This window comes from Pseudorca crassidens, chromosome 17 (assembly GCF_039906515.1).
Source record: "Pseudorca crassidens isolate mPseCra1 chromosome 17, mPseCra1.hap1, whole genome shotgun sequence".
Taxonomy (NCBI): Eukaryota; Metazoa; Chordata; class Mammalia; order Artiodactyla; family Delphinidae; genus Pseudorca; species Pseudorca crassidens.
Genome location: NC_090312.1, coordinates 19,500,012 through 19,525,144, shown reverse-complemented (window position 1 = coordinate 19,525,144; position 25,133 = coordinate 19,500,012). Strand labels below are relative to the sequence as shown.

Sequence of the window (25,133 nt, the reverse complement as noted above, 5' to 3'; positions counted from 1 at the left end):
CAACTGGCCTCTTGTCTAAAGCTCACATTGGCAGCAGCAGCTAACCAGCCGTTTGTCCAGAGGCCAGGAGTTACTTAGCAGGAGCTCTAGAGGGCTGGCAGGTCATTTTTCTGGTTTCAAGAAGTGACACAAATAAACCGCTATCCACTTGTCCTCCCCACACCCTGAAAGGAAAATTGCTAAGCTGGAAGGGACAGAGTGGATTGACAACAGAAGTGAAGGCCAGGCATTTGTGTCTGTATCTTAAATGGAGTATCAGTAGGGCAGAAACTCTTTTTTTTTTTTTTTTTTTTTGCGGTTCGCGGACCTCTCACTGTTGTGGCCTCTCCCGTTGCTGAGCACAGGCTCCGGACGCGCAGGCTCAGTGGCCATGGCTCACGGGCCCAGCCGCTCCGCGGCATGTGATCCTCCCGGACTGGGACACGAACCCGCGTCCCCTGCATTGGTAGGCGGACCCTCAACCACTGTGCCACCAGGGAAGCCCCAGGGCAGAAACTCTTGATTCATCTCGTCTCCACACAGGGTCATTCTAAGGGAGCCTTTTTTTTTTTTTGGCCACTCTGCAGCATGTAGGATCTTAGTTCCCTGACCAGGGATCGAACTCATGCCTCCTGCAGTGGAAACATGGAGTCCTAATCACTGGACCACCAGGGAATTCTAAGGGGGTCATTTTTTATATACTCTTGGATAATGATGTGTAGCAGGGGAATGCAGAGAAATGAGCTTCATTTATCATTCAGAAAATACTTTTCTCGGACATACTGTACTAGGAAGCAGCTGTCAACCACATAGACAGGGATCCTGGTCTCAAAAAGCTTATAGTTAAGTGAGCAGGCCATTTCCCCAGGGCTCTGAGAAGGCCTTTCAGGGACTCTGGGAGCTCTTAGAAGTGGCACGTTGTCTAGATTTGTGGGATGGGAGATTTCTTAGAGAAATAACAACTAAAACTGGAAAACTGAGGAAGCTCATCTTCACTCTAAAATACCTTATTTGGGGGCTTCCCTGGCGGTCCAGTGGTTAAGACTCTGCGCTTCCAGTGCAGGGGGCATGGGTTCCATCCTTGGTCGGGGAACTAAGATCTCACATGCTGCTCGGAGCGACCAAAAATAATAATAATAATAAATAAATAAAATAAGATAAAATACCTTATTTGAGGGTGAAAAGAAATGAGGAAATGGTAGTATTCCTTATTTAGGCACTTTGTTTTCTAGATTCCTATCACTGATGCAGGCTCCCAGGTCTAACTCCATGTGGCTTTATTTTATACAGTTTATTTCCAGGACCTTCCAGTATTTATTCACTGTTCTTTCAGTACTGTCCAACTGATGTGACATGTTCCTCTTTGTGGGTTTCACATCTTTTTTGCCATTTCTCATTGATATGAATATATTCTAGTTATCTATTCCTACAAAACAAATCGCCTTAAAACTGACTAGTTTAAAACAACAGTGATATATTATTTCTCCTGATTCTGTGGCTTGCAAGGCGATTCCTGTACTGGTTTCACCTGGGCTCATTCATATGGTTGCCGGAGGGTCAGCTGAGCTGGAACGTCCAAGATGGCCTCATTCTCATGTCTGAGAGTTGGTGCTGGCTGTCGCCTGGGCCTGTGGCCTCTTCACCTCCAACAGGCTGCACTTGCTTCCTTACACCGCGGTCTCAGTATGGCATTCCAAGGGGACAACGGTGGAAGTTGCAAGGCCTCCTAAAGCCTTGCTTTGGGAGTCAAATAATGTTGCTTCTGTTGCATTTGCTTGGGTAGTGGAATTCACAAAGGCAGCCCAGGTTCAAGGGAAGGGGAAATAGACTCAACCTCTTGATGGGAGAAGCAGTGAAGTCAGTTGGAAAGAAGCCTCGGGAGCTGTTGCGGCCATCATGGCACATAGTCTCCTGTGGGACGTCAGGGTTCTGCCCCTTGTGTTGAGGTATATGTGGCAGTTGTCCCTTCCATCTTCTAAGAAGGGCCTGGTCATTATTATATTAAGTCTAATTCTTATGGCTCATACCAACTCAGCTGCTACTAAGCCTCTGAAAGCAGCCTAGTAGCTATTTCTAAGGATGGATTAAAGTCCAGAAGAGAGTTTACTTAGGAAGAGGTCTAAATAATATTTTTTTTGCAGATTTAATTTGTTTAATTGAAGTATAGTTAATTTACAGTGCTATGTTGGTTTCAAGTGTACAGCAAAGTGATTCAGTCATACATGTATATATATATGTGTGTGTATATATATATACATATATGTGTATATATATACACATATTCTTTTTCAGATTCTTTTCCATTATAGGTTATTACAAGATACTGAGTAGAGTTCCCTGTGCTATACAATAGGTCCTTGTTGTTTACCTATTTTATATATAGTAGAGTGTATATGTTAATCCCAAGTTCTAATTTATCACTCCCCTGCCAATAAGATTTTAAAGTGAGTTCTGTTACAAGCTGAATAAGGTTTTTAATAAGTTCAGTTATATGCTAAAAGCTTTTATAAATACTCTTAATTACTTCTTGGACTTTTGGCTAAGATCAAGTATGGTATCTGTTCTTATCAGTTTAGTGTAAATACTCTTAAATATAAAAGCATACACTTACATTCTTAGAACTTTCTAATAAAAGTTTTTAATGATAGCAATCCAGCGAAGGCAGTAGAACGTGTATTATCTTCCTCATTTAATATGAGTTTGGGGACACTTGAAGTAGTGAAAAATCATGTCATTAGTTTGTGGCAGAGTTGTATTTGAGTCCCAGGTGTCCTACTTCCCAAGGCTGTGCTCCTTCCATGGCTTCCAACTAGTAGAACTCTGAAGATTCTGGGAAGAGTGGAGGTGTCCCACTCCAGAGGAGTCCCTGTGTAGCTACTGGCACAAATTCATCACGCCCTGAGGAACGCACCATGATTAGTTAAGTTTAACGCTTTGTATATACATCGTCTTTTGTATTGTTAAGTTGTTTCATTCATACTCACTCTATCATTCACAACAGATGGGTGAAGCTATCATTATACTCTTGAGAAAAAGGAAGGTTATAAAAAGAAAAGTGGCTTGCTTTTCATCTCACAGCTACCAAGTGACCCATTCTGAATAAAACTTAAATCTTCAAATTCCTAGTTGAATATTCTTTCCACAGCAGGATTGGGCTCTAAGTCTGAAAGCACTGAAAATGAACATCATATGAGTGGACATTGAGGTACGCAGGTTCAGTTACCCACAAATGATATGATTTATAAACGTGTAAAGTGTTCTCATTTGTATGACCCTGAGCAGGTTTCCTCCCCGCAACACTGAATGCTGTCATTCACTTTTTCTCCTTTGGATGAGAATTACATTTTTCTCATATGGATGAAGAGGGGGTTGTATCGTAATAATCTCTAAGGTTTCTTCCTGCTCTAGAATGAAATGGTACAATCTGTGTTGCATACTGTTGTTAGTTTGAGAAGACCTGAAGGTTTTTGAAAGAGAGAAATGAACTTTCATATAGAAGACAAGAACTCATCAGGAACAGTTCTAAAGGAAGATGATACAATGATTGTGACATTTTATGAGGTTCTGTTTTCATTGTACAAGGTTTTGTGGACAAACATGGACTCTATCTATCCTGTTGGAGCTTATAGTTGAGTAGGGAAGGTAGTCTTTAATCTGATAATTACGTAGACTGTATAGGGAGCAATGGAGGTCTGATAATGATTGAAATGCAAAGGATAAGGAGTTAAGTAGGCTTGAGGAGTAGAGGAATAGTCCAGAGAAGTGAGGAGGAATGTTCCAGGTTTGGGAATGACATATTCAAAGGCCCTGTGGTAGGTGGGCATGATATGTTTGAACTGAAAGAAGCCCAGCCTCTCTGGAGCACACAGGGGCCAGAGGTGAGAATGTTCCAAAGGGGACGGGGTCAGGGCCATGCATGCATTATAGGCCATATAAATGGTTTTGGTCTTTAGCCTAAAAGCAATGAGAAGCCATTAAAGTGTATCTTCAACAGGGGCAGGACATTTTCAGGTTCAGATTTTTAAAAGATCATTTTAATTGCTGTGTCTGGTCTTGGGTGCTTGAGGTTGGGTTGAGAACAAGAGTGGGTGCATAGTATAGTCCAATTAAGAAACCAATGTAATTGTCTAGGTTAAAGGTGTTGGTATTTTGGGCCAAGGCAGTGGCAGTGCCAAAGATGGGAAGACTTAGACATATATGAGAGCTATCTGGGAGGTAAAAACCACAGTTCAGACTGATAGACTGGGTTGAGGAAGATGAAGGCATCATGGATGAAGCCTTGTTTTCAGGCTGCATGGTGGAAGCTCTCACAGGCACAGGACCTCAGATTTGGAGGGAAGAACCTGAATTCAGTTTTGGGCTTGTTGATTTTGAGGTGTCTTTGGGATGTCCATGTGGATACAAAGGTCTGGGGTTGGGAATATAGCCCTGGTCTAAGGATATAAATCTGAGAATCCTTGGGGCATGGATGGTAGTTGAAGCCATGGGGATATAAGAACTTGCCTGAGAGACGAGAGAAGAGAGATATTTGGGGAAATGAATCTCAAGGGATTCCAGCCTTCAAAGTCCATGGAGATGAAGTGGCGGTAACCCACAATGGTCACTGAGAAAAGGTAGGGACAGAGGGAAAGCAGTACAGTGTGTGACGTCCTTCTAACTGAGGGGAGTGCTCAATAGCATCTGATGCTATTAATGTCAACCACATGGGGGACCTACAAGATGTCCATCGTATATGGACACAAGGGAGAATGCTTGTGCCCCTAGTAGTAAAAGCAGAAGCTAGAGGAGTGAAGAGTGCATGGGAAGGTAGGTGTGAGACAGGATACGTGGGGCTAGGGGGGTGGTAAAGGAGTGACTTATGTAGTTGTCTTAGTTCAGGCTGCTTTAACAAAAATACTATAGACTGGATGGCTTATATGATAGACCCTCATTTCTCACAGTCTGGAGGCTGGGGAGTCCAAGATCAAGGCGCCAGCAGACCTGGTGTATGGTAAGGCACCTTAGTTTGCAGAGGTCTGCTCATTGTATTACCGTCACAAGAGAGAAACAGGAAGCAAGTTCTCTTCTGTCCCTTCTTATAAGGATAGTAATCTTATCGTGGGTCTGTAGGGGAACAAAGTTTGCCACCCCAAAATGTCTCTTTGGTGTGTGGATTACTTCGAGCTGAAAACAATCAAGGCCCGAAAGATTCTGGAAGAACCTTTGACCTGTGACCTAACTGCCTAAAAAATTTTAGATAGAGGACCTGTTCCAGGAGGGGAGCTATCAACATAGATAACTATAGTATGAGCTAGGTGTGTAGGCAAGGAGAAACCTGGGAAGTCTGTTAAAATTTCCCTCTGTGTCCCATTGTCTCTGCATGACACAACAAACATTTATTTACCAAACAGTTGCCTTTACATCTCCATGTGAATTGCCTTCCTCCCCTTTGAAGTCCTGAACCACTACCCCAACATCCTCTTTTGTCTTTACCTGAAGGTAGTATTTAGAGTGAGGGTTTTGACTCTCTGACATACATCACAGCAAGATCCTTTTTGACCCACCTCCTGGAGAAAGGGAAATAAAAACGAAAATAAACAAATGGGACCTAATGAAACTTCAAAGCTTTTGCACAGCAAAGGAAACCTTAAACAAGACAAAAAGACAACCCTCAGAATGGGAGAAAATATTTGCAGATGAAAAAGCAACGGACAAAGGATTAATCTCCGAAATTTACAAGCAGCCCATGCAGCTCAATATCAAAAAAACAAACAACCCTAACCAAAAATGGGCAGAAGATCTAAGTAGACATTGCTCCAAAGAAGATATACAGACGGCCATCAAACACATGAAAGGATGCTCATTGCTAATCATTAGAGAAATGCAAATCATAACTACAATGAGGTATCACCTCACACTGGTCAGAATGGCCATCATCAAAAAATCTACAAACAGTAAATGCTGGAGAGGGTGTGGAGAAAAGGGAACCCTCTTGCACTGTTGGTGGGAATGTAAATTGGTACAGCCAGTATGGAGGTTCCTCAAAAAACTACAAATAGAACTACTATATGACCCAGCAATCCCACTACTGGGCATATACCTGGAGAAAACCATAATTCAAAAAGAGTCATGTACCACAATGTTCATTGCAGCTCTATTTACAATAGCCAGGACATGGAAGCAACCTAAGTGTCCATCAACAGATGAATGGATAAAGAAGATGTGGCACACATATACAATGGAATATTACTCAGCCGTAAAAAGAAATGAAATTGAGTTATTTGTAGTGAGGTGGATGGACTTAGAGTCTGTCATACAGAGTGAAGTAAGTCAGAAAGACAAAAACAAATACCGTATGCTAACACATATATATGGAATCTAAAATTTAAAAAAAGAAATCGTTCTGAAGAACCTAGGGGCAGGACAGGAATAAAGACGCAGACGTAGGGAATGGACTTGAGGACATGGCGAGAGGGAAGGGTAAGCTGGGAGGAAGTGAGAGAGTGTCATGGACATATATACACTACCAAATGTAAATTAGATAGCTAGTGGGAAGCAGCTGCATACCACAGGGACATCAGCTCCGTGCTTTGTGACCACCTAGAGGGGTGGGATAGCGAGAGTGGGAGGGAGACGCAAGAGGGAGGAGATATGGGGATATATGTATGCATATAGCTGATTCACTTTGTTATACAGCGGAAACTAGCACACCATTGTAAAGCAATTATATTCCAATAAAGATGTTAAAAAAATAAAGTGAGGGTTTTGGCCATTTTGGTGAGTTACTCAGTTTCCCTGGGTCTCTCCCCTGTACATTTTATTAAACTTTTGTATGATTTTCTCCTGTTAATCAGTCTTATGTCAATCTACTTCTTAGACCAGCCAGAAGAAACTAAAAGGGTAGAGGAAAACTTCTTCCTCCCCAGTAGGGCTCCACCCTCATGAAATAATCACCTCTCAAAAGCCCCATCTCCAAATTCTATCACGTTGGTCTTTAGTGTTTCAATATGTTGCAGAAAGGGGGGCCCCTTCTAGGGCCCTAGAGAGCCTAATAGGGGGACCCTCTCGTATCAGATGTATTTTACGTGGAAATACATTTAGAGCATACTATGTAGTTGTTGCCAATATACTGAACTCTTAGATCGGATCCTGTCCTACTTCTGCTTGAGACTTCTCAATTATTTTCCATTGCACTTAGAATAGAATCCTCAGTGGGGCCCATGGGATCTGCTGACCTGTTCCCTACCAACCCCCCCATTATGTCAGGGCACACCTATTTCCTTTCACACCCTCACATATCCCAAGATCTTTCCCACCCCTAGTCCTTGTGTTGCAGGAAGGGACCCCTTCCAGGGCCCGAGAGTGGGCTCTTGTCTAACACTCGGAAATGAATTGTCCGAGGAGACACACGTGCTGACAGTGCAAGAGACTGTATTGGGAAGGGGCGCCCGGGGGGAGAGCAGGAGGGTAAGGGAACCCAGGAGGACTGCTCTGCCACGTGGCTCGCAGTCTCGGGTTTTATGGGAATGGGGTTAGTTTCTGGGTTATCTCTGGCCAATCATTCTGACTCAGGGTCCTTCCTGGTAGCGCTTGCATCACTCAGCCAAGATGGATTCCAGCGAGGAGGATTCTGGGAGGTTGGGAGGACATGTGGACTGGCGTCTCCTCTCTCCTTCTGACCTTTCCTGAATTCTTCCAGTTGGTGGTAGCTTGTTAGTTCCGCGTTCCTTACCAGGACCTCCTGTTGTAAGATGACTCATGCAAGTGCCTACTATCCAGCCTGGCTAGGGTGGGTGGTTTCAATCAGTGGTTCCCCTAACAACAATGTGAATTTGGGGAAGACACAAACATTCAGTCCATAGCAAGTCATCTTCTTATTAGCCCAATGACTTGGGAAAAGGAAAAATGCCTTTAGGAAAGAAATACGAGAGTTTTTTAGGAAAGTAGGGTGGGGTTTGGTCAGGAGCTCCTTCTCAAGATGGCTAAACTGAATACAGTTTGCTAAAGCTAGAGTTTTGGATTGCTTTTTCAGTTTTTTTCTAATCACCAGGAAAAAATGCATCTTATTCACTTCTGAAGCAGATCCTTCTCTTGACAATTGCATTTGGGGCAACACATGACAGCCACATCTGTCTGTCTGACAACCTTGCGGTGATACTTCACAGAAGCCTAGGATGTGGGATTTCAAATGAGTAATTTTCCTTTTGTGTAGGTTTCTTTTTCTTTCTTTCTTTCTTTTTTTTAAAATTGAAGTGTAGTTGACTTACAATATTAGTTTTACGTATACACCATAGTGATTCCAAATTTTTATAGATTATACTCTATGTAAAGTTATTATAAAATATTGTCTGTATTCCCTGTGCTGGACAATATATCCTTGTAGCTTGTTTATTTTGTACGTGGTGATTTGTACCTCTTAACCCCCAACCCTATCTTTCCCCTCCTCTCTTCTCTCTCCCCACTGGTAAGTGTAGGTTTATTTATTTATTTATTTTTTTACTTTCTTCCTCCAGGCTGATGAGCCCTGAAAACACACTCCTGCAGCCCAGGGAAGAGGAAGGGGTCAAGTACGAGCGCACCTTCATGGCGTCTGAATTCCTGGATTGGCTGGTTCAGGAGGGTGAGGCCACCACAAGGAAAGAGGCGGAACAGCTCTGCCACCGGCTTATGGAGCACAGCATCATACAGCACGGTGAGTGTATGGGCCAGCTTTTGCTAAACCCTAAAATCTTGTGCTACAACTGCAGGCTTTTATTTCTCAGTCATGGCTCTGTAAGTCAACTGTGCCTCTGCTTGGGCTCCGCTTGGCTTGTCTCCAAACTGGGGGTCACATTCAGCTCTGTGTTTCATGCCTTCTCATTCTGGGACTCAGAGTAAAGGAGCATCCACTCTCTGGACTCTATTGTTCTGACAGATGAGGGCAGAAGCTAGAGAAGGCAGGCAGATTCTTGCAACGTCTCCAAACACTTCTGCTTGGGTGTGATTTAACATTACAGCTTCATGTCCAGCTGGCTATAGCAGGTCATCTGGTCAAGTCTGGATGGGAAGTAGATGGCTCTCGCAAGGTTGGTCGCATTGGGAGAATGAAAATTCGCTGAACCATGGTTCAAGCTGCCACACTGAAGAAGTATCCAAAGGTCTTCAGATTTTCACTTTTCTTTTTAGAGCTGAATCATAATGCAATATAATGTACTGTTCAGGAACTCTATTCGTTATCTATTGCTACATAAGAAATTACTCTAAAACTTAATGGTATAAAATAATAATAAATGGTTATGATCTCACATAGCTTTTGTGGCTCAGGAATTTGGGAGGAGCTTAGTGGGTGGTTTGGCTTGGAGGTCTCTTACGAGGTTGCAGTCAAGACATTGGCTGGGGTTACAGTCATCTGACGGCTTGATAGCCTGGAGGATTTGCTTCCACAGTGGCTCACTTCTGTGCCTACCATAGAAGTGCTGGTGCTGGCTGTTGGCCGGAAGCTTCAGTCCATTGCTCTATGGACTTCTTCGTAAGGCTGCCTGAGAATTCTCATGACATGGCAACCTGGCTTCTTGCAGAGGGAGTGATCCAAGAGAATGCAAGACAGAAGCTACAGTGTCTTTTAACTGAGCCTTGGGAGTCACACACTGTTGTTTCTTCAATACGCTCTTGGTTACCAGGTCAGTCCTGTTGAGTATGAGAGAGGACTATGCGTGTGCTAACCAGGAGGCAAGGATCACTGGAGCCATCTCAGTTCTTATGAGGCTGCCTATTGCAAGAACATAGGCTCTGGAATCCCAACTCCACCAGTGATTAGCTACTTACCTGCTCTCATCTGTAAAATGGGCATACCTGCATAGGTTGGTTGTAGGAGTACAGGTGGTAGATATAAAGCACTTGGCTCAGTGCCTTGCTCTTAATAAGTGCTCAGTCAATTTACTAATACAGCTGCAAGGTGTAGGCTTAGAACAGTGAGGAAAGGGCTGGGAACCAGATAAGCATTTCAGCCTAGGAGTCAACATGAAAGGTAATAACTTGAATCATTCTTACTGTAAACCCTCCCACCTCCACTTCTACACAGGCCTAGAATTTCTATCCCAGTGTTAGGGAGATAATAATGGAATTATTTGAAAGAAACTTTTGAAATTATTGGGAGCAGTGTTTCACAAACTGCAGATTGCAAGCCTTTAGTGGGTTTAGTGAAATAAGTTTAGGGAGTCATTCCCCCAGCGTTAAAAACATTTTTTTTAGCACAGGGAACTATATTCGGTATCCTGTGATAAACCATAATGGAAAAGAATATGAAAAAGAATGTATAAATAACTGTCACTTTGCTGTACAGCAGAAATTAATACAACATTGTAAATCAACCATACTTCAATAAAATTTTTTTAAAAAAAGAACTACTAAGAAAAAAACTTTTTTTCATAGACTAGACTAGACTCAAAGTGTGGTCCATGGACCCACAGTGTCACCTGGGAACATGATAGAAATGCAGAATCTCTGATCGCACTGAATCTGATCTACATTTTTGCATAACCCCGAGTGATTCGAATGCACTTTAAAAGTTTGAGATGCAGTGGATTGGATTTAACTAGAATAGAAAATTTCAGAGCATAATTTATGTAATAAGGTCAAGGATTGTTTTGCAAAACATTTATTTCAGTTAGATATACACTGTATAAACATATGACCATAGTCATGTGTGCACTGATTTGTAACATGAAAATTAGTACTCTGCATTGTGGTCAAATATTTTGAAAAGCCCCTGATCTAGAAGCATTGGTTTGCAAGGCACTCAAGCCACTCAGTTATTTTGGGGTGTTTTCTCCTAACTGATGCGCCACAATGGCGCTTCCAACTGTTTATTGACGGTCTGATATGTTTCCTGCTGGGCTATTGGTTGAGGTTTGGAAGGTGGATAGAATTGTAAAATACCAGTATGGTTCCTGGCCTTAAACAGCTTATAGTCTTGTAGAGATTATAAAACGGATATAGAAGCAATTAGAGAGCAATTGAAGTTGTAGGATATAGTTTATTTATTGGTTATTTATTTTATACCATGGGCCACGCACTGTCCTAGAGATTTTACACATTAACTTATTGAAACCTCTTAAACTCTTTGAGTCAGATATTCTAATTTTTGTTGTTGTTAAATTTATCTTATTGTGGTAAGAACACCTAACATGAGATCAACTCTCTTAACAAATTTTTTTTAAGTGTATAAAATAGTAACCATTAATTACAGGGCAGGTATTTTTATTATCTCCATTTTACAGATAAGGAAACCAAGGCACCAGTAGGTTAAGTAATTTGTATGAGGCCACTCAGGTGGTAGTGTCCAAATGGATATTATCGCTAGTAAGTGTGAACTCAGAATTGGTTGGAGTGACTGGTGCTTTCCACCATGAAAAATGGTGTGTTTGGGTTAGGTTAACGCTGTCATCTTTGCTCCAGACAGAAAACTTGGTGATACCAAACTCTAGAGAAAACCAGAATTTTATACTACCGTTTACTGACTGATAATGTACATCTCAACTTCAGAGAGAAGATAGAGGATGCCACAAATTGTTTCCAAATGATTTCCAAAGAGTGAGTAATTATACCTCAATTACAGTGTAATTATTATTATTTTTTTGGCTGCGTTGGGTCTTCGTTGCTGTGCGGGCTTTCTCTAGTTGCAGCGAGCGGGGGCTACTCTTCGTTGCGTTGCGCGGGTTTCTCATTGCGGTGGCTTCTCTTGTTGCGGAGCACAGGCTCTAGGCGCACGGGCTTCAGTGGTTGTGGCACGTGGGCTCTAGAGTGCAGGCTCAGTAGTTGTGACGCACAGGCGTAGTTGCTCCGTGGCATGTGGGATCTTCCCGGACCAGGGCTTGAACCCGTGTCCCCTGCATTGGCAGGCAGATTCTTAACCACTGCGCCACCAGGGAAGCCTCTACAGTGTAATTTTATAATGCTTTAAACATAAATGCCATAACGTTGTGATGTAAAGGATAAAATAAGGAATTATTGTTAGCAAATCTTATCCACGGAAATTTGTTTTCCATGGTTTTAGGAGGATTGAATATTCTCTATATATACAGAGTCAGAGTTTCCAAGGGAGTTCCAGTTTCCCAGCAACTCATTGCTAGATCACAGATTCTAACTTTGAGTTATGAAAACATGGCCACCACATATGTGTACGTTAGAGTTAATGATAAATACCAGCTAGTATCTTAAGCAGAGCTCTGAATTGTCCAGCTAATAATTAATTTCATAAGTTAAACATTAAAGAAAGTCAGCCTCTAGGCTTTGAGCAAAAGGTTGCTGGATAAAAGTGGTTCCCTAGCTTGAAACCAGTAGGCATAAAAATCAAGCCCACTTATGAAATCCTAACCAGCTTCATTTATGAATGGTTAATGGTGCTCTGTAATCAGGACAGAACTTGTTAGCTGAGTAATTAACTTGCATGCAAATGTATATGTGTGTATATATATATATATATATATATATGTAATGATATTATTATCATTATTACAGTTTTACAGTGAAGAATTCTTGAATTCAAAGCCTTTAAGATATTTTTCCAAGGTTGCATAGCTAACCGGTAGCTACTAGGCATTGTGCCTTAGAAAGGAGTTTCCGTTGGTCCAGGATGTATGTAATCGGGTGTGGCTTGCCGGGCACTGTGGAATGAACATGGTCTTTGGAGGGAAACAGGCAGGATTTACATCCCATCTCCTTCACCTACTGTGTGACCTTGTTGACATCTCAACTCTTCCATTCCTCAGGTTTTAAAATTTATTAAATTAAAGTCATATTATATACCTTTGAGAGTTGTTATGTTTGGTTGGTTCGTTGGGTTTTTGGTTTTGCTTTTTGAAATCCTAGGACTACCCACATGTACTAGAAAGACTCAACATATGATTGGACTCGTGGCTAAGATTTTTTAATCTTAAAAAGACACAGAGAAGGATCAGCAAGGGAAAAAGACACATTGGGTGTTGTCTGGAGAAATCCAGGTGCAGGATTCCTCTGTTCTCCCTTCCAGGGCCGGGCAGAACTGGTTCCTTCTTCCAGCAGGGACATGCAGTAACACGTGTACAATATCTCTGCCCAGGGAAACCCACTTGAAACTCAGAGGGCAAGATTTTTATTGGGGGCTGCTCATAGAGGTATACTCTGCCTGCCCAGACAGCCACAGTATACTCCGTGCCTTCCAGCCACAGTATACACACGGTATACTCCGTGCCTTCCAGACTCTCAGAAGGAAAGCACGTATTCTCCATTAATTGCAGTGTTTGTGCAAACAATCTGGGCAGGCTGGTGCAGCAGAATTCAGTGTCGCAGGTAAAGCAAAGTTGCCTTATCAGACGGTAACTCAGAGAACCTTTCAAAAGCCAAGTTCCCAGAAGCTAGCCACGGGCCAGCCCCACAAGCAGGCTCTTCTGTTTCAAGGCTGCTATGGTAACTCTTTCCTGCCCAGAGCTGCTGTGAGGATTAAACGATAAAGGTGGGCAAAAGCTTTTAGCAGAGTCTACCTCTTATGGCCCTCAAATGCCAGCTATTGTACTTGATCTGATCAATTCTAAATAACAGTTAAAATGTACAGAGTCCCTGCTATACGCCAGACACTGTTCTAATCACTCTACATTTACTCCTTTAAATAACTCTATGAGTTAGGTATCATAATAATTCTCATTCTTAAAATGAGGTTAAGTAACTTCCTGAAGACAAGAGCTAGTAAATGGTAGGTTCAAGATTCACATCAAGGCAATCTGGCTCTTAATCAGAAAAGAAGATTGGATGCTAATTATAAGCTTCCCTAGACTAGGAAAAAAATTCTCAACTTTTATTGCATCAGCTCATACAGCCTGTCAGATATTGCAACTATAATCATTGTTAGCTCATAAAATATTACAAGATTCCTTTTTCGCAAACGATGACCGAGTACCTTGAGATTTTTGTGTGACCTTTGCCAACGCGATGAACACATTTCTTTACTCACGTAAATATCTCCCTCAACTGCTGAGCTGCTCTCCAGCTATCTTTTCCTTAAATGGAGGGTAACAGACAGCAGAGTCACGTGGGTAAATTGCTCACAGCTGCAGCAGCTGACCCTGGATAATCAGGCTACCGCTGCTGTGTCCAGGCGTATAATTTCCTCTTTTAAAGATTTAGTCAGAGCACTTTAACAATTTCAACACTTCATCAAGCCCTCTTTCTTTTTCTTTTGTTTTTGAAAAATATAATTATATAAATTTTGCAACACACAAAGCAGTTTTCCATGTATTATATTTTTAATCCTCCCAGCTGCTCGAGGGTAGTTTTGGTGATCCCATTCTCCAGTGGAAGACAATAGCTGAGACATTCTCCCTGGTAGCCACGAAGAGAGAATTTGGGATCTTCTGCAAAGGAAGTTAGATGCCAGATCCAGACAGGAATTAACCCCATCTTCTCAGTAATTAAGAGCACTTGACAGAGTTCGGCCCAGCCTGGAATAGCGTAGCCAAAGAAGAAGAGAGGGAGGGAAGGAAGGATGGGAGGAAGGAAGAACAAAGGCACTGATGATTGAGGAGTTTGCAACTTGCCCAAGACCATATGATATTACAGAAAAAAGTTATTCTGACACTTGTTAAAATGGTAAGGAATACTTTAAGACTAGTGCAATAGGACTATTGTCGCAAGGGAGGGAGATGGGGCTCAACTCCAAGAACAGCGAGGACAAGTGGGGTTTTATAGCCATGGAACAGGGTGAGGGGGGTCAGTGGATGGAAATTTATTAATGGGAGACACCAAGGGCAGGGGGATTTTGAGGCCAGGGACTTAGACGTCAAAGATGGAGGATGAGGAACTTGATAAAATAATAAGAGTGATCAGGTATCACGATTTGGGGGATCCTGACTTAGCAGGATTCTTTGCTAAGGCTGGGCTGGGTAGGTCAAATCTGGCTGAGTCACATACCTACCTCCTGACCCTGGATGAGCAGGGCCCTTTGACTGACAGACTCGCCAAGTCAGGGAGGGGCATTCTTCCACCAAAAAAAAATTTTTTTTGTAAGTTCTGTTACCACAGGATAGGGGCCAATGTCAAGGCCTAGTAGAAATGAGGGCTCAGGGACTTCCCTGGTGGTCCAGTGGTTAAGAATCTGCCTTCCAGTGCAGGGAACTTGGGTTCCACCCTGGTCAGGGAACTAAGATCCCACATGCCGAGGGGCAACTAGCCCGTGCTCTGCAACTACTGAGCCCGTGCACTCTAGAGCCCCAGCGCCACAACCGTAGAGAAGCCTACACACCTCAAGGAAGAGCCCGCGCGCTGCAACGAAAGATCCCACGTGCCGTAACTAAGACCCAAGCAGCCAAATAAATAAATAAAAATATTTTTTAAAAGAAATGGAAATGAGGGCTCAGAGAAACCTGACTAAAGTCTGGAAAGGAGAGAGTCTTTGTCAATGGCACCCTACCCTTGCTTACCTGCCCTTTCTTCTTCCCTATCGAGACTATCCTCTCCTGCTTTTGCTTTTGGTAACTCCTTGTCACCAACAAAATGAAGATTTTTCCATTACAGGTGGTACCCAGTATCTTAGTGTTTCTTTACCCTTAGCTGGAATATAAGTGCTTTGAAGACAGATAATCTGTTTTCTGGGAACTTCCTTGTGGTCCATTGGTGAGGACTCCATGCTTCAATGGCAGGGGGCACTGGTACAGTCCCTGGTTTGGGATCTAGATCCTGCATGCTGCTCCGTGCAGCCAAAACAAAGAAAGGATTTGTTTTCTTGTCTCTGTATCGCCCATGGCTTGGCACTTATGTATCAGCTATTCAGTAAAAAATGTGTAGAATGAATGAACGATAGTAGTGACCACTTTCTGAGGATTTGCCATTTGCCAGGCACACCGTTGGGTGTTTACACCAGCTAGAGTTCTTTGAATATAAGCAGCCTCAATCATCATTTGCTTCAAATATATGGCAGAGTGAACTGATAGTTAAAGCCCTGGAAAGCCAAGCTGCCTGGAGAAGAACTGGAGCAGCTCTTGGGGATCCAGTTGCGAGGAACTAGTGATGAAGGGCAATCCCTCTCAGACACCTACAGCTAAGAAACCAGTGCTAGCTATTTTCTGCCTATGCTGGCCCTCTCTCCGGAGACTAAACTCTAGAGAACAACTCTGATTGGCTGAGTCTGGGTCACATGCCCACCTCTTGCCCCCTGGATAGGCAGGGCCCTTTGACTGACAGACTAACCAAGTGGTGGTGGGTCATTGTTCCACCCAAAGAAAAAAAAATTTTTTCTTGAAATTTCTGTTACCACAAGGCAGGCTGGGCAGGCGAAAGCAACAGACAAGCTGTCCTTTACTGCTCTCAGTTCATTTAATCCTCCCCCCAAATCAATTCACTTGATATTATTTTCCCTGTTGCTTTAGATGACAATATTTAAGCATTTGCCATGAGCCTAATCGTTCTCAGCTCCTAAATTTTATACTCTGAATAGAAGAAAATACAGATTGGGTAGGATATTTCCATAATCTGCTTTCAATAATTAATATTTCAAGTGTCATCTTTATCAGCAGCTGTTATCTACTGTAACTTTTTCCTTTCTCGATTTAAAATTTCTTGGAATTTTCCTACTGTGCCCTCTGATAGGCTTTGGCTCTGTTTTACTTTTTATTATAGCTGAATCCAAAGCAGGAAGAAAAACGGACACAGCCAGCCTGCTGTCACAATGCAAACAGAAGGAAACAGGTTTCCTTGGTAAAGTCACAGGCTAATACTTTGGCACACAATATAGTATTGGTTTTGTTGAAGGACAACAGGTCTGTAGCTACACAAAGGCTTGACTTTTAGAAGGTATGAAAGGAGTGAGAGATGCCTCATCTTATGTAATCTTCCAAAAGAAGGGTGTTATGTGCAAAGAATAGAGGTCTTTTGTGAACAGTGTCATAACTGTAAATATTTCTTTCCTCAGTTGACATCAGTATAGCTTTTGTCAGGTGTCCAGAAACTGATCCTCTAGATACAGACTGTGGCTCTGTAGCCTGGGCCCCTACCGACTCCTGCCTTGCTTCTGACAGCTTGTGGGCCGGTGGCCGCTGCAGTACGGGGTCTTCAGTTTGCCCAAATGTGACCTTGTTAAAGTGGCACAAGGAAGCCTTAAAAACACATGCACACAATCTCTGTGCAGTTGAAGTTTATGAAAGTATGCAGTCTCCTGGCCTTACATGGTAATTTAAGGACTCAGCTGGGTTTCGGTGGTCATTTTTGGAGGGACCTGGAGGCTGGGGTCTCAAGTTTATTAAAAGAACAATATGTCAGGATCTCCTGGGTGGAATGGACAGTTCAGACTGCTGATTCTTCTCCTGGTCAAAAAGCACGGTGGTGTTCACTCCTGGTTACTGATGGACATGAGCTTGACCACAGCCCTCAAGGGGAGATTGGGGGTGGGGTGGGGCAAAAAGTTAAGAGGTTCTCCTTTAAGGACAAACTGCCTCCATTCTCTTTTTTCTAGCTCTGACCCTGTGTCAATCTTGAGGGAGCTCCTCTCTCAGCTGGGAGGCTGGGAGTTTGGGCAGGGATTCCTGTGTGGGACCCAGGCTCTCCTTGAGCAGTTATGACGATTATTCTCACGGCCGTTTCATCTTTGCCACACTGAGGTCTCTCTTAGTTCTTCCTCTAGAAAATCTCCCACCTGCCACTTAGGGCTCTCAATTCTTAGCCACTCACTTTAACTCAGTTTTTCTTTGCTGATACGTTTGTCTCAGGCAGTGTGACTGGGTTGTCTTTTGTGTTCTGGCCTATAGTCCTTTGGAGACGCTCCTTCTTTCTAGCTGCCTCCGCCCTGCTCCCTCCTCCCCGCTTCTGCCAGAAATGGATCAACAAGCTGAAGTCTGTTGACCCCATGGAGTGATGATCAGGTATAAAACTGACCATATGTAAAACTACAGTGAGGTATCACCTCACACTGGTCAGAATGGCCATCACCAAAAAGTCTACAAATAAGTGCTGGAGAGGGTGTGGAGAAAAGGGAACCCTCCTACACTGTTGGTGGGAATAAATTGGTGCAGCCACTATGGAGAACAGTATGGAGGTTCCTTAAAAAACTAAAAATAGAATTAACATACGACCCAGCAATCCCACTCCTGAGCATATACCCAGAAAAGAGGAAAACTGTAATTTGAAAAGATACATGCACACTGACGTTCATAGCAGCACTATTTACAATAGCCAGGACATGGAAGCAACCTAAGTGTCCACTGACAGATGAATGGATAAAGAAGATGTGGTACACACACACACACACACACACACACACACACACACACACACTGGAATATTACTCAGTCATAAAAAAGGATGGAATATTGCCATTTACAGCAACATAGTTGGACCCAGAGATTATCATACTAAGCAAAGGAAGTCAGAGAAAAACAAAAATTATGTGATATCACTTATATGTGGAATCTAAAAAACAATACAAATGAAATTCTTTACAGAAAAGAAACAGACTCACAAATATAGAGAACAGACTTGTGGTTACCAAAGAGGGAAGAGGTAGGGAGGGTAAAGGATAAACTAGGAGTGTGGGATTAACAGATACACACCAATATAAATATATAAAATAGATAAGCAATAAAGATTTTCTGTATAGCACAGAAAACTATATCTTGTAATAACCTATAATGGAAAAGAATCTGAAAAAAAATGTGTAACTGAATCACTTTGCTGTACACCTGAAACTAACACAATGTTGTAAATCAACTGTACTTCAAGTAAAAAGCAAAACAGGACTTCCCTGGTGGCACAGTGGTTAAGAATCTGCCTGCCAATGCTGGGGACACAGGTTTGATCCCTGGTCCTGGAAGATCCCACTTGCCACGGAGCAGCTAAGCCCGTGAGCCACAACTACTGAAGCCCGCGCGCCTAGAGCCTGTGCTCCACAGCAAGAGAAGCCACAGCAGTGAGAAACACTCGCACCTCAACGAAGAGTAGCCCCTGCTCACCGCAACTAGAGGAAGCCTGCGTGCAGCAACGAAGACCCGATGCAGCCAAAAATATAAATAAATAAATTTTAAAAATTTTTAAATGAATTAAAAAATTGTAAAAAAAAAAAAAACTGACCATATGTAAACTCTGATCAATGTGACTATAGAACAGTATTAAGTTAAAATTTAAGAAGGGATTACACACACACACACACACACACACACATACATCCTTATTACAGTTGGAAAAATACTTTTATTAATATCATAAGCAATTTTAATCTAAAATGGAGAGTAATCTTTTTGTAAAATTGCTTATATATATTATTTTTAACCTGACATAACATTTTAAAGACTCTAACATTTTATCTAGCTTTATTCTGAAAAGGTCCCCTTCACTTTCTTTCTCTCTGTCCCAGTAATGACATTTGACCCAACAAGGAGCCCAGCCCCTCTCCTCTCTCCTTTCCACCCGAGGAAAGCCTGCATATCAGAGTCTATATTCCTTCCATTTTATTTTAGCCACTCCCTTAGCTGTGGCCTAGGTTTCAGTCTGATTGGAAATGACCAAAGCCACCAGGCCAAAGAAGGGGGTCTGGGTATTGGTTTTGGCCACTGGCAAAACCACTCCTGTCTCTCTGAAGTCCTCTTCCACAGTTGCTGGGAACTTAACCTCAAGAAAGGATTCCTGTCAAGTGGGAACATAATGTACTTCCTCATCAAAATGAAGGAAATAGGATAGGGAGATAGTGTGTGTGAGGGGGAAGCAGACAGCAATACCAACAACTTTTGACCACTTGGCTGTCAAGAGCTCAGGAAAAGAATTATCTTCTAGGACAAATGGCTCTCAAAGTGCTACACTTAAAGGGATGAACTTGTTTGTTAGCTGATCTGTTCCTATGAGGTACCAGCCTCTAGACTGATCCTATTTTCCATGGAAATAGAATGAAAGCCACAAATGCAATCCATATATGTAATTTTAAATTTTCTAGTAGCCGCAGTGAAAGTAAAATAGAACAGATGAAATTAACCTTCATAATATATATTTAACTCATCTCCAAAATGTTATTTCAAAATATAATCGATATGGAAAATAGCGATCAGCTCTTTTATGTTCCTTTTTTTCATATTCAATCTTCCAAATCCAGTGTGTATTTTACACTTATAGCTCCTTGCCAGATTTCTGGTGCTTGTCAGCCATTCTGAAGAGCAAAGCTCTAGACCTTTGAGCAAAGCACAGAGTATGGTGGTATCCCAGTGAGTGTGTATTCCACTTTTCAGCTCCTTAGCTCAGAGATCTTTGTTGAGATCTTTGTTCCCCGACAGCTGAAATGCCTATAAGTTTGTGTTGAGGAAGCACCTTGGTGTCTCTATTTTGCTGTACCAGTTTGGACACCCAAGTAAACCTGGGTGCCAGCCACACAAGTTTCTGGAATGGCAACAATTCTTCTCTCTCTCTCTTTTTTACTTTTTCTCCTATGTTTTGCTGTGTGGCATGTGGGATCTGAGTTCCCCGACCAGGGATTGAACCCGTGCCTCCTGCAGTAGAAGTGAGGTGTCTTAACCACTGGACTGCCAGGGAAGTCCCTCTTCTCTCTTCTTTAGCTCAGTGATTTCACAGTCATGTTTTCTTTTTTCTCTGATTTTTTAAATATTTCCTTTGACTAAATATTTTTAATATTTCCACAAGTCAGAAATTGTTGACTGAGATCATTTGGACTGGATCTGAACTCAGCAGTTCTCTTCTTTTTTTGCTGTACGCGGGCCTCTCACTGTTGTGGCCTCTCCCGTTGCGGAGCACAGGCTCCAGACGCGCAGGCTCAGCGGCCATGGCTCACGGGCCCAGCCGCTCCGGGGCATGTGGAATCTTCCCGGACCAGGGCACGAACCCGTGTCCCCTGCATCGGCAGGCGGACTCTCAACCACTGCACCACCAGGGAAGCCCCAGCAGTTCTCTTTTTGCTCAGAATGGGCTTATCCAGTATACGAACCCAAATTCAGGAGCACTTTCTTAAATTCCTAGTCTTTGTCATGGGATCCTTTGGATTTTTGCTGACAGCAGAACAATATTATTTATTCATGGTACACGGGCATCATTGCAGCCCTGTCTTCCAGAGAGCTGTGGCTTCCCATATATTTATTAATTTCACTTGCTTTGGTTAAAAGAAGTTATTGTAATTTATTTTCCACAGATGGAAACACTGAGACCCAGGGACTGTCCATAACCACTTCTGTCACCAGGGAATCAGAGCCGAGTTGCTGGAAGGCATATCTTCTGCCTGTAAGACTTTCTGTCTAATCGCTCTTGGCTTCTGAGTAAAGCATAGCTTGTTACAAGGTGTGGGCTGCAGATAAACAGAAAGTGTTTGTTTTCTAAGCCTTTGATTTCTGTGTCCAGACCTGAGTTTGGAACAATAACAGAATTGTGTTTTGCTACAAATAAGAGAAAATGTAGTAATGCCTGCTTGAACAGAAAGGTTCCTCTTTATTTAGGAAGAGTCACCTTTCCCAGAGATTTCTACTGACATTACATGGGCCAGATCTGTGTCAACATGGACTCGTTCGCTGGATGGCAATCAGTGAATCTAATGCTGTTAGCCGGGCACACTGCTGCCCTGTACAAATAATAAAGGAGGAAGAAAGGGAAAATGGGTTTTGGACAAGCAGCTAGTATTGTCAGCCACGAGGACAAGTGTCTTTTTCATTAAGTAACTAAGTGACCTTCCCTCTGAAACATGGGCTTCCAAGGAACAGTTTGTTTCCTCTGTCCTCAGCCTGAGCTCCTGGTAGCTCTAAGCTAGATTTAAAGCAGGTGGATGTACAAGTGTTAATGTCTTAGTTTTGACCTAGTTTTGTCTTAGTTTATATCATGGTTATATTAACGTCAGGGGGTGCTGGGTGAAGGATATATGGGAACTGTCTGTACGGTCTTTACAGCTTTTTTTTTTAATAAATCTAGAATTATTTTAAAACAAAGTTTACTGGGAAAAAAAGTAGGTGAGGTATTTCCTATTTTCCTTTTTTGTTTAAGATGAGTACAAGTATAAATAATATAGAAATATATGGAGACTTATTTTTTTAAAAGCTACTAAATCTCACCACTGACATCCTCCTTTTCTGAACGTCTGCATCTTCCTCCTTCAAGGGTCCTAGTCTCTCCGGTCTCATATGGAATACCTGATAAATTACTGTATGCTAAAGCACGCACAGGTTATATGGTAACTTTTCTGGGAATGGTAAGCAGATGTCATCTGGGAATAAGGCTTTGGTGGGCTTTCATAGCTAGTGGTTTTGAGTAGGATTTATTCTGATACCTCCAGCATCACATTGGATGTCCTTCTCTACGTTGCTGGCCGTGCTGAATTTATCTGGTTTAGGTAGGATGCCTTCTTTTCCCACAGACCACCTAGAGTTGCTGCCAGAAGCTTTGCTTACATAGGTGAAGTCTGAAAAGGATTAGAAAGGTATCCTTTGGGCACTGACACCTGGGTGGGCCCTCAATTGGAAGCCCACACATGGCTAACATTAACTGAATGCTTCTATGTACCAGAAACTCTAATAAGCCTTTTACCTATGTTGTTTCATTACCTCTTCAACTCATTTTACAGATGAATAAAATTGAAGTTCAGGGGCGTTAAGTAACTTAGTAAAGAGTGAAGCCAGTGTTCAACCCAAGACCATCTGTAAGCAGAGGGGTGTTTACCATGCTGTCTCTTTGTCCTTTTAATAAGCAATTCCAAGGTAATCAACATTTTACCCTGGTGAAGAATTTTGTAGAAAACATGCCCAGCCAAGTTGTCTTCTGTTACCCGACGACAGGAATAAATGAGGAAAAAGCAGACTGCTTTCTGGTGTTTGTAAGCTCATTGCCTCCTCATTTGGCATTATTATGGGATGGGAGACAGTCTAGGGAGGAGATTAAGGGATGGGGTTTCAGAGTTAATCTGTCAATGCTTCTGTCTTGGATCTTCCAGTTAATGACTATGGGACCTTGGGCAAGTTGACCTTGTGTAATCTCATCTGTAAAATACAAATAATTACAATAGCTCTCTCTGCTGCTTTGAGAACTGAATGATATAATCATGCCATGTGTACCACTTAGTAAATGTTAGCTGATTGCTACTCTTATTATTGTTATCATCAATATATCCTCATCATCAGATGCCTTGGTGGGTAGAGATTAATATACGTTTAATGGCCTCATCCATTGCTGGTCTTAATATCTTATACATACTCTATACTGAATATATACTTTTAAAAATAAATCAACACTGAAGGCCCTTGGATTTATGCCACAATTCCAAAGGCTCTAGAACAGAGTTACAGATTTCTTTCATTGAATTACGCATATGAAGGATTTCATTTGCCAGACAAAGTAAATTTGTTTTCAGACCTCTCTGCACTTACAATATGAATTAGTCTCTGAAAAACAACCTCATTTTTGAAAAACATACTCTTTGTTCTGAATTTTATCACTAACAACATGAGGTTCTAGGCTTTGGAATGCACCCAGCTGTTATTTAAAGATGCATAGAGAAGAATAAAATATAATTTGACCTTGCATCTGTTTATTGCCTTTACTTTTCTCGCAGTAAGACACAGAAGCAGCAGAAACCCGTACAATTACAATGTCATGTTTTGATTTTCATCTTTTCTGCAATCTTACTGAAGTTACTTGGATCCTTTTTCCTCTTTTCCATCTCCTTTCCTCCCTTCAGCCAATTAAATAAGTGTAATTGGGTTCTAACTTTGTGTATATGAAGTGTTTTGTTTTAGTAATATCAATTCATAGAACTTTATGCCCTAAAATCAATTTTCTGCTCTCATATCCTCTTCTTAATATTGTCAGTACTCAGGAAGTAATTATTTTAGTTCTCTGACTGACTGTTGGTATTGCCTTTTGAAGAGTTTTGTATCCCGGGCACCTAACTGTCCTTGTGTGGCCTAATTGCCTAACCTCGAATCAAGGACTTGTGCTGCTTTGGAAAACAGAGCTCTTTCAACTCCTGCATCCCTTTAGGATGGTTTGAGATGGGTAGTTATGGCTTTAAGTACAGTTTAGATTTTCTTGAAAGAATAGCTTTCATCTTCTGTTGTAATTAATGCTCAATTCATATTTTCCAACAGACACATGACTTAAAAAGCATAATATTTATGTGTTTTAGTTCTGACAATTTTTTAAATATGCAGCGTACTAAGTGACATAAAATGCTTGGACCCTGTAGGACTGTGATCTAGCAGGAGAAGGGAGGCAAAAGAGTGCAGATCCATACTTGGACGTGTGAAACAACTGAAAGCTTTTGTTGGCAGGGAAGGTGCAGCAGTTTCATAGGCAGAATTTATTTGCCTTTTATTAACGCAAATGTCTGAGGACTAGATCTGCCACCTCTTAATCCTTAAAGTTTGTCAGTCCTCTTAAGCAATGTCTGTAGGTGCTAATGTCCTTTCAGGAGGAGCTATAAGGGTCAGTAGGGTATAAAAAAGAAAACAAGAGGAAATGGAGCCAGTGGTAGGATGGAGTGACATCCTTGATGGCCCAGAAAGATCCTTCACCCACCATCGCACACTGGGTGAAGTGGTGAGCCATGCCCACCTTTGCTGCTGTGCGATGTTCTGATGATAACGATGTTAATCACAGCCAGGGAGGGCCTTCTGCCTGGAAGGTGACCTTAAAGACGTTTTAGCTTTGACACCAACTTGCAGGACTAGTCACAGCCCCCCCAGCCTCATCCTTTGCTGGTCTTTTTTCTTCCGCATTATAATAGTCATTATCCTTATTCCCCTGTCTAAGCCCTCTTTTGACTCTTCTAAATTCTAAAACTTTTTAAAAGTTCTGATGAAGTGCTATTCAGGGGACAGTTGATGTACACACATTCTTACCCCCTCCCCCTTCCTCACCACCACCTTCTTACTTTCTTATCACACTGCTGGATTCAGTTACTTATTTCATGATGTCTGTTGTGTTATGTCATCTGCCAGCAAACACTTCAAGGATGGATGAAGGTATGTGATCTTCCTCTCTCCAGCTAGATAAGTAGCCTAAAATGTCTTATATTCAGCGGAACTTATAGGGCTTAAGATGATAAGTTTTTATATTCATCCTTAGGACAAATGTGTGAATGGAATAGAAGCCAATTCTCCTTCTTTCAGATAATCAGCTTTTAAAAATTCCTTTCTTTGCTAACTCATCCTAATAATTTATAAGAGAAAAAATGTAGCCACATTATCCACCAAAAGAATATA

The 25,133-nt window shown here is 42.0% G+C and overlaps 1 protein-coding gene and 1 pseudogene across 7 annotated transcripts in view; both read left to right on the top strand.

Moving 5' to 3' along the window:
- DEPTOR (DEP domain containing MTOR interacting protein) overlaps positions 1-25,133 on the top strand; it is a 172,466-nt gene that overhangs the window by 58,441 nt on the left and 88,892 nt on the right. For all 7 annotated transcript variants that reach the window (XR_010936185.1, XM_067711394.1, XM_067711397.1 and 4 more), the window contains exon 4: positions 8,472-8,650. Coding sequence is in view for 6 of the 7 variants with exons in the window: in XM_067711394.1 (XP_067567495.1) it covers positions 8,472-8,650 (179 nt within the window). In the remaining variant the exon portion in view is untranslated. The remainder of the gene's footprint in view (positions 1-8,471; positions 8,651-25,133) is intronic.
- LOC137210768 (U2 spliceosomal RNA) lies at positions 2,499-2,605 on the top strand (annotated as a pseudogene).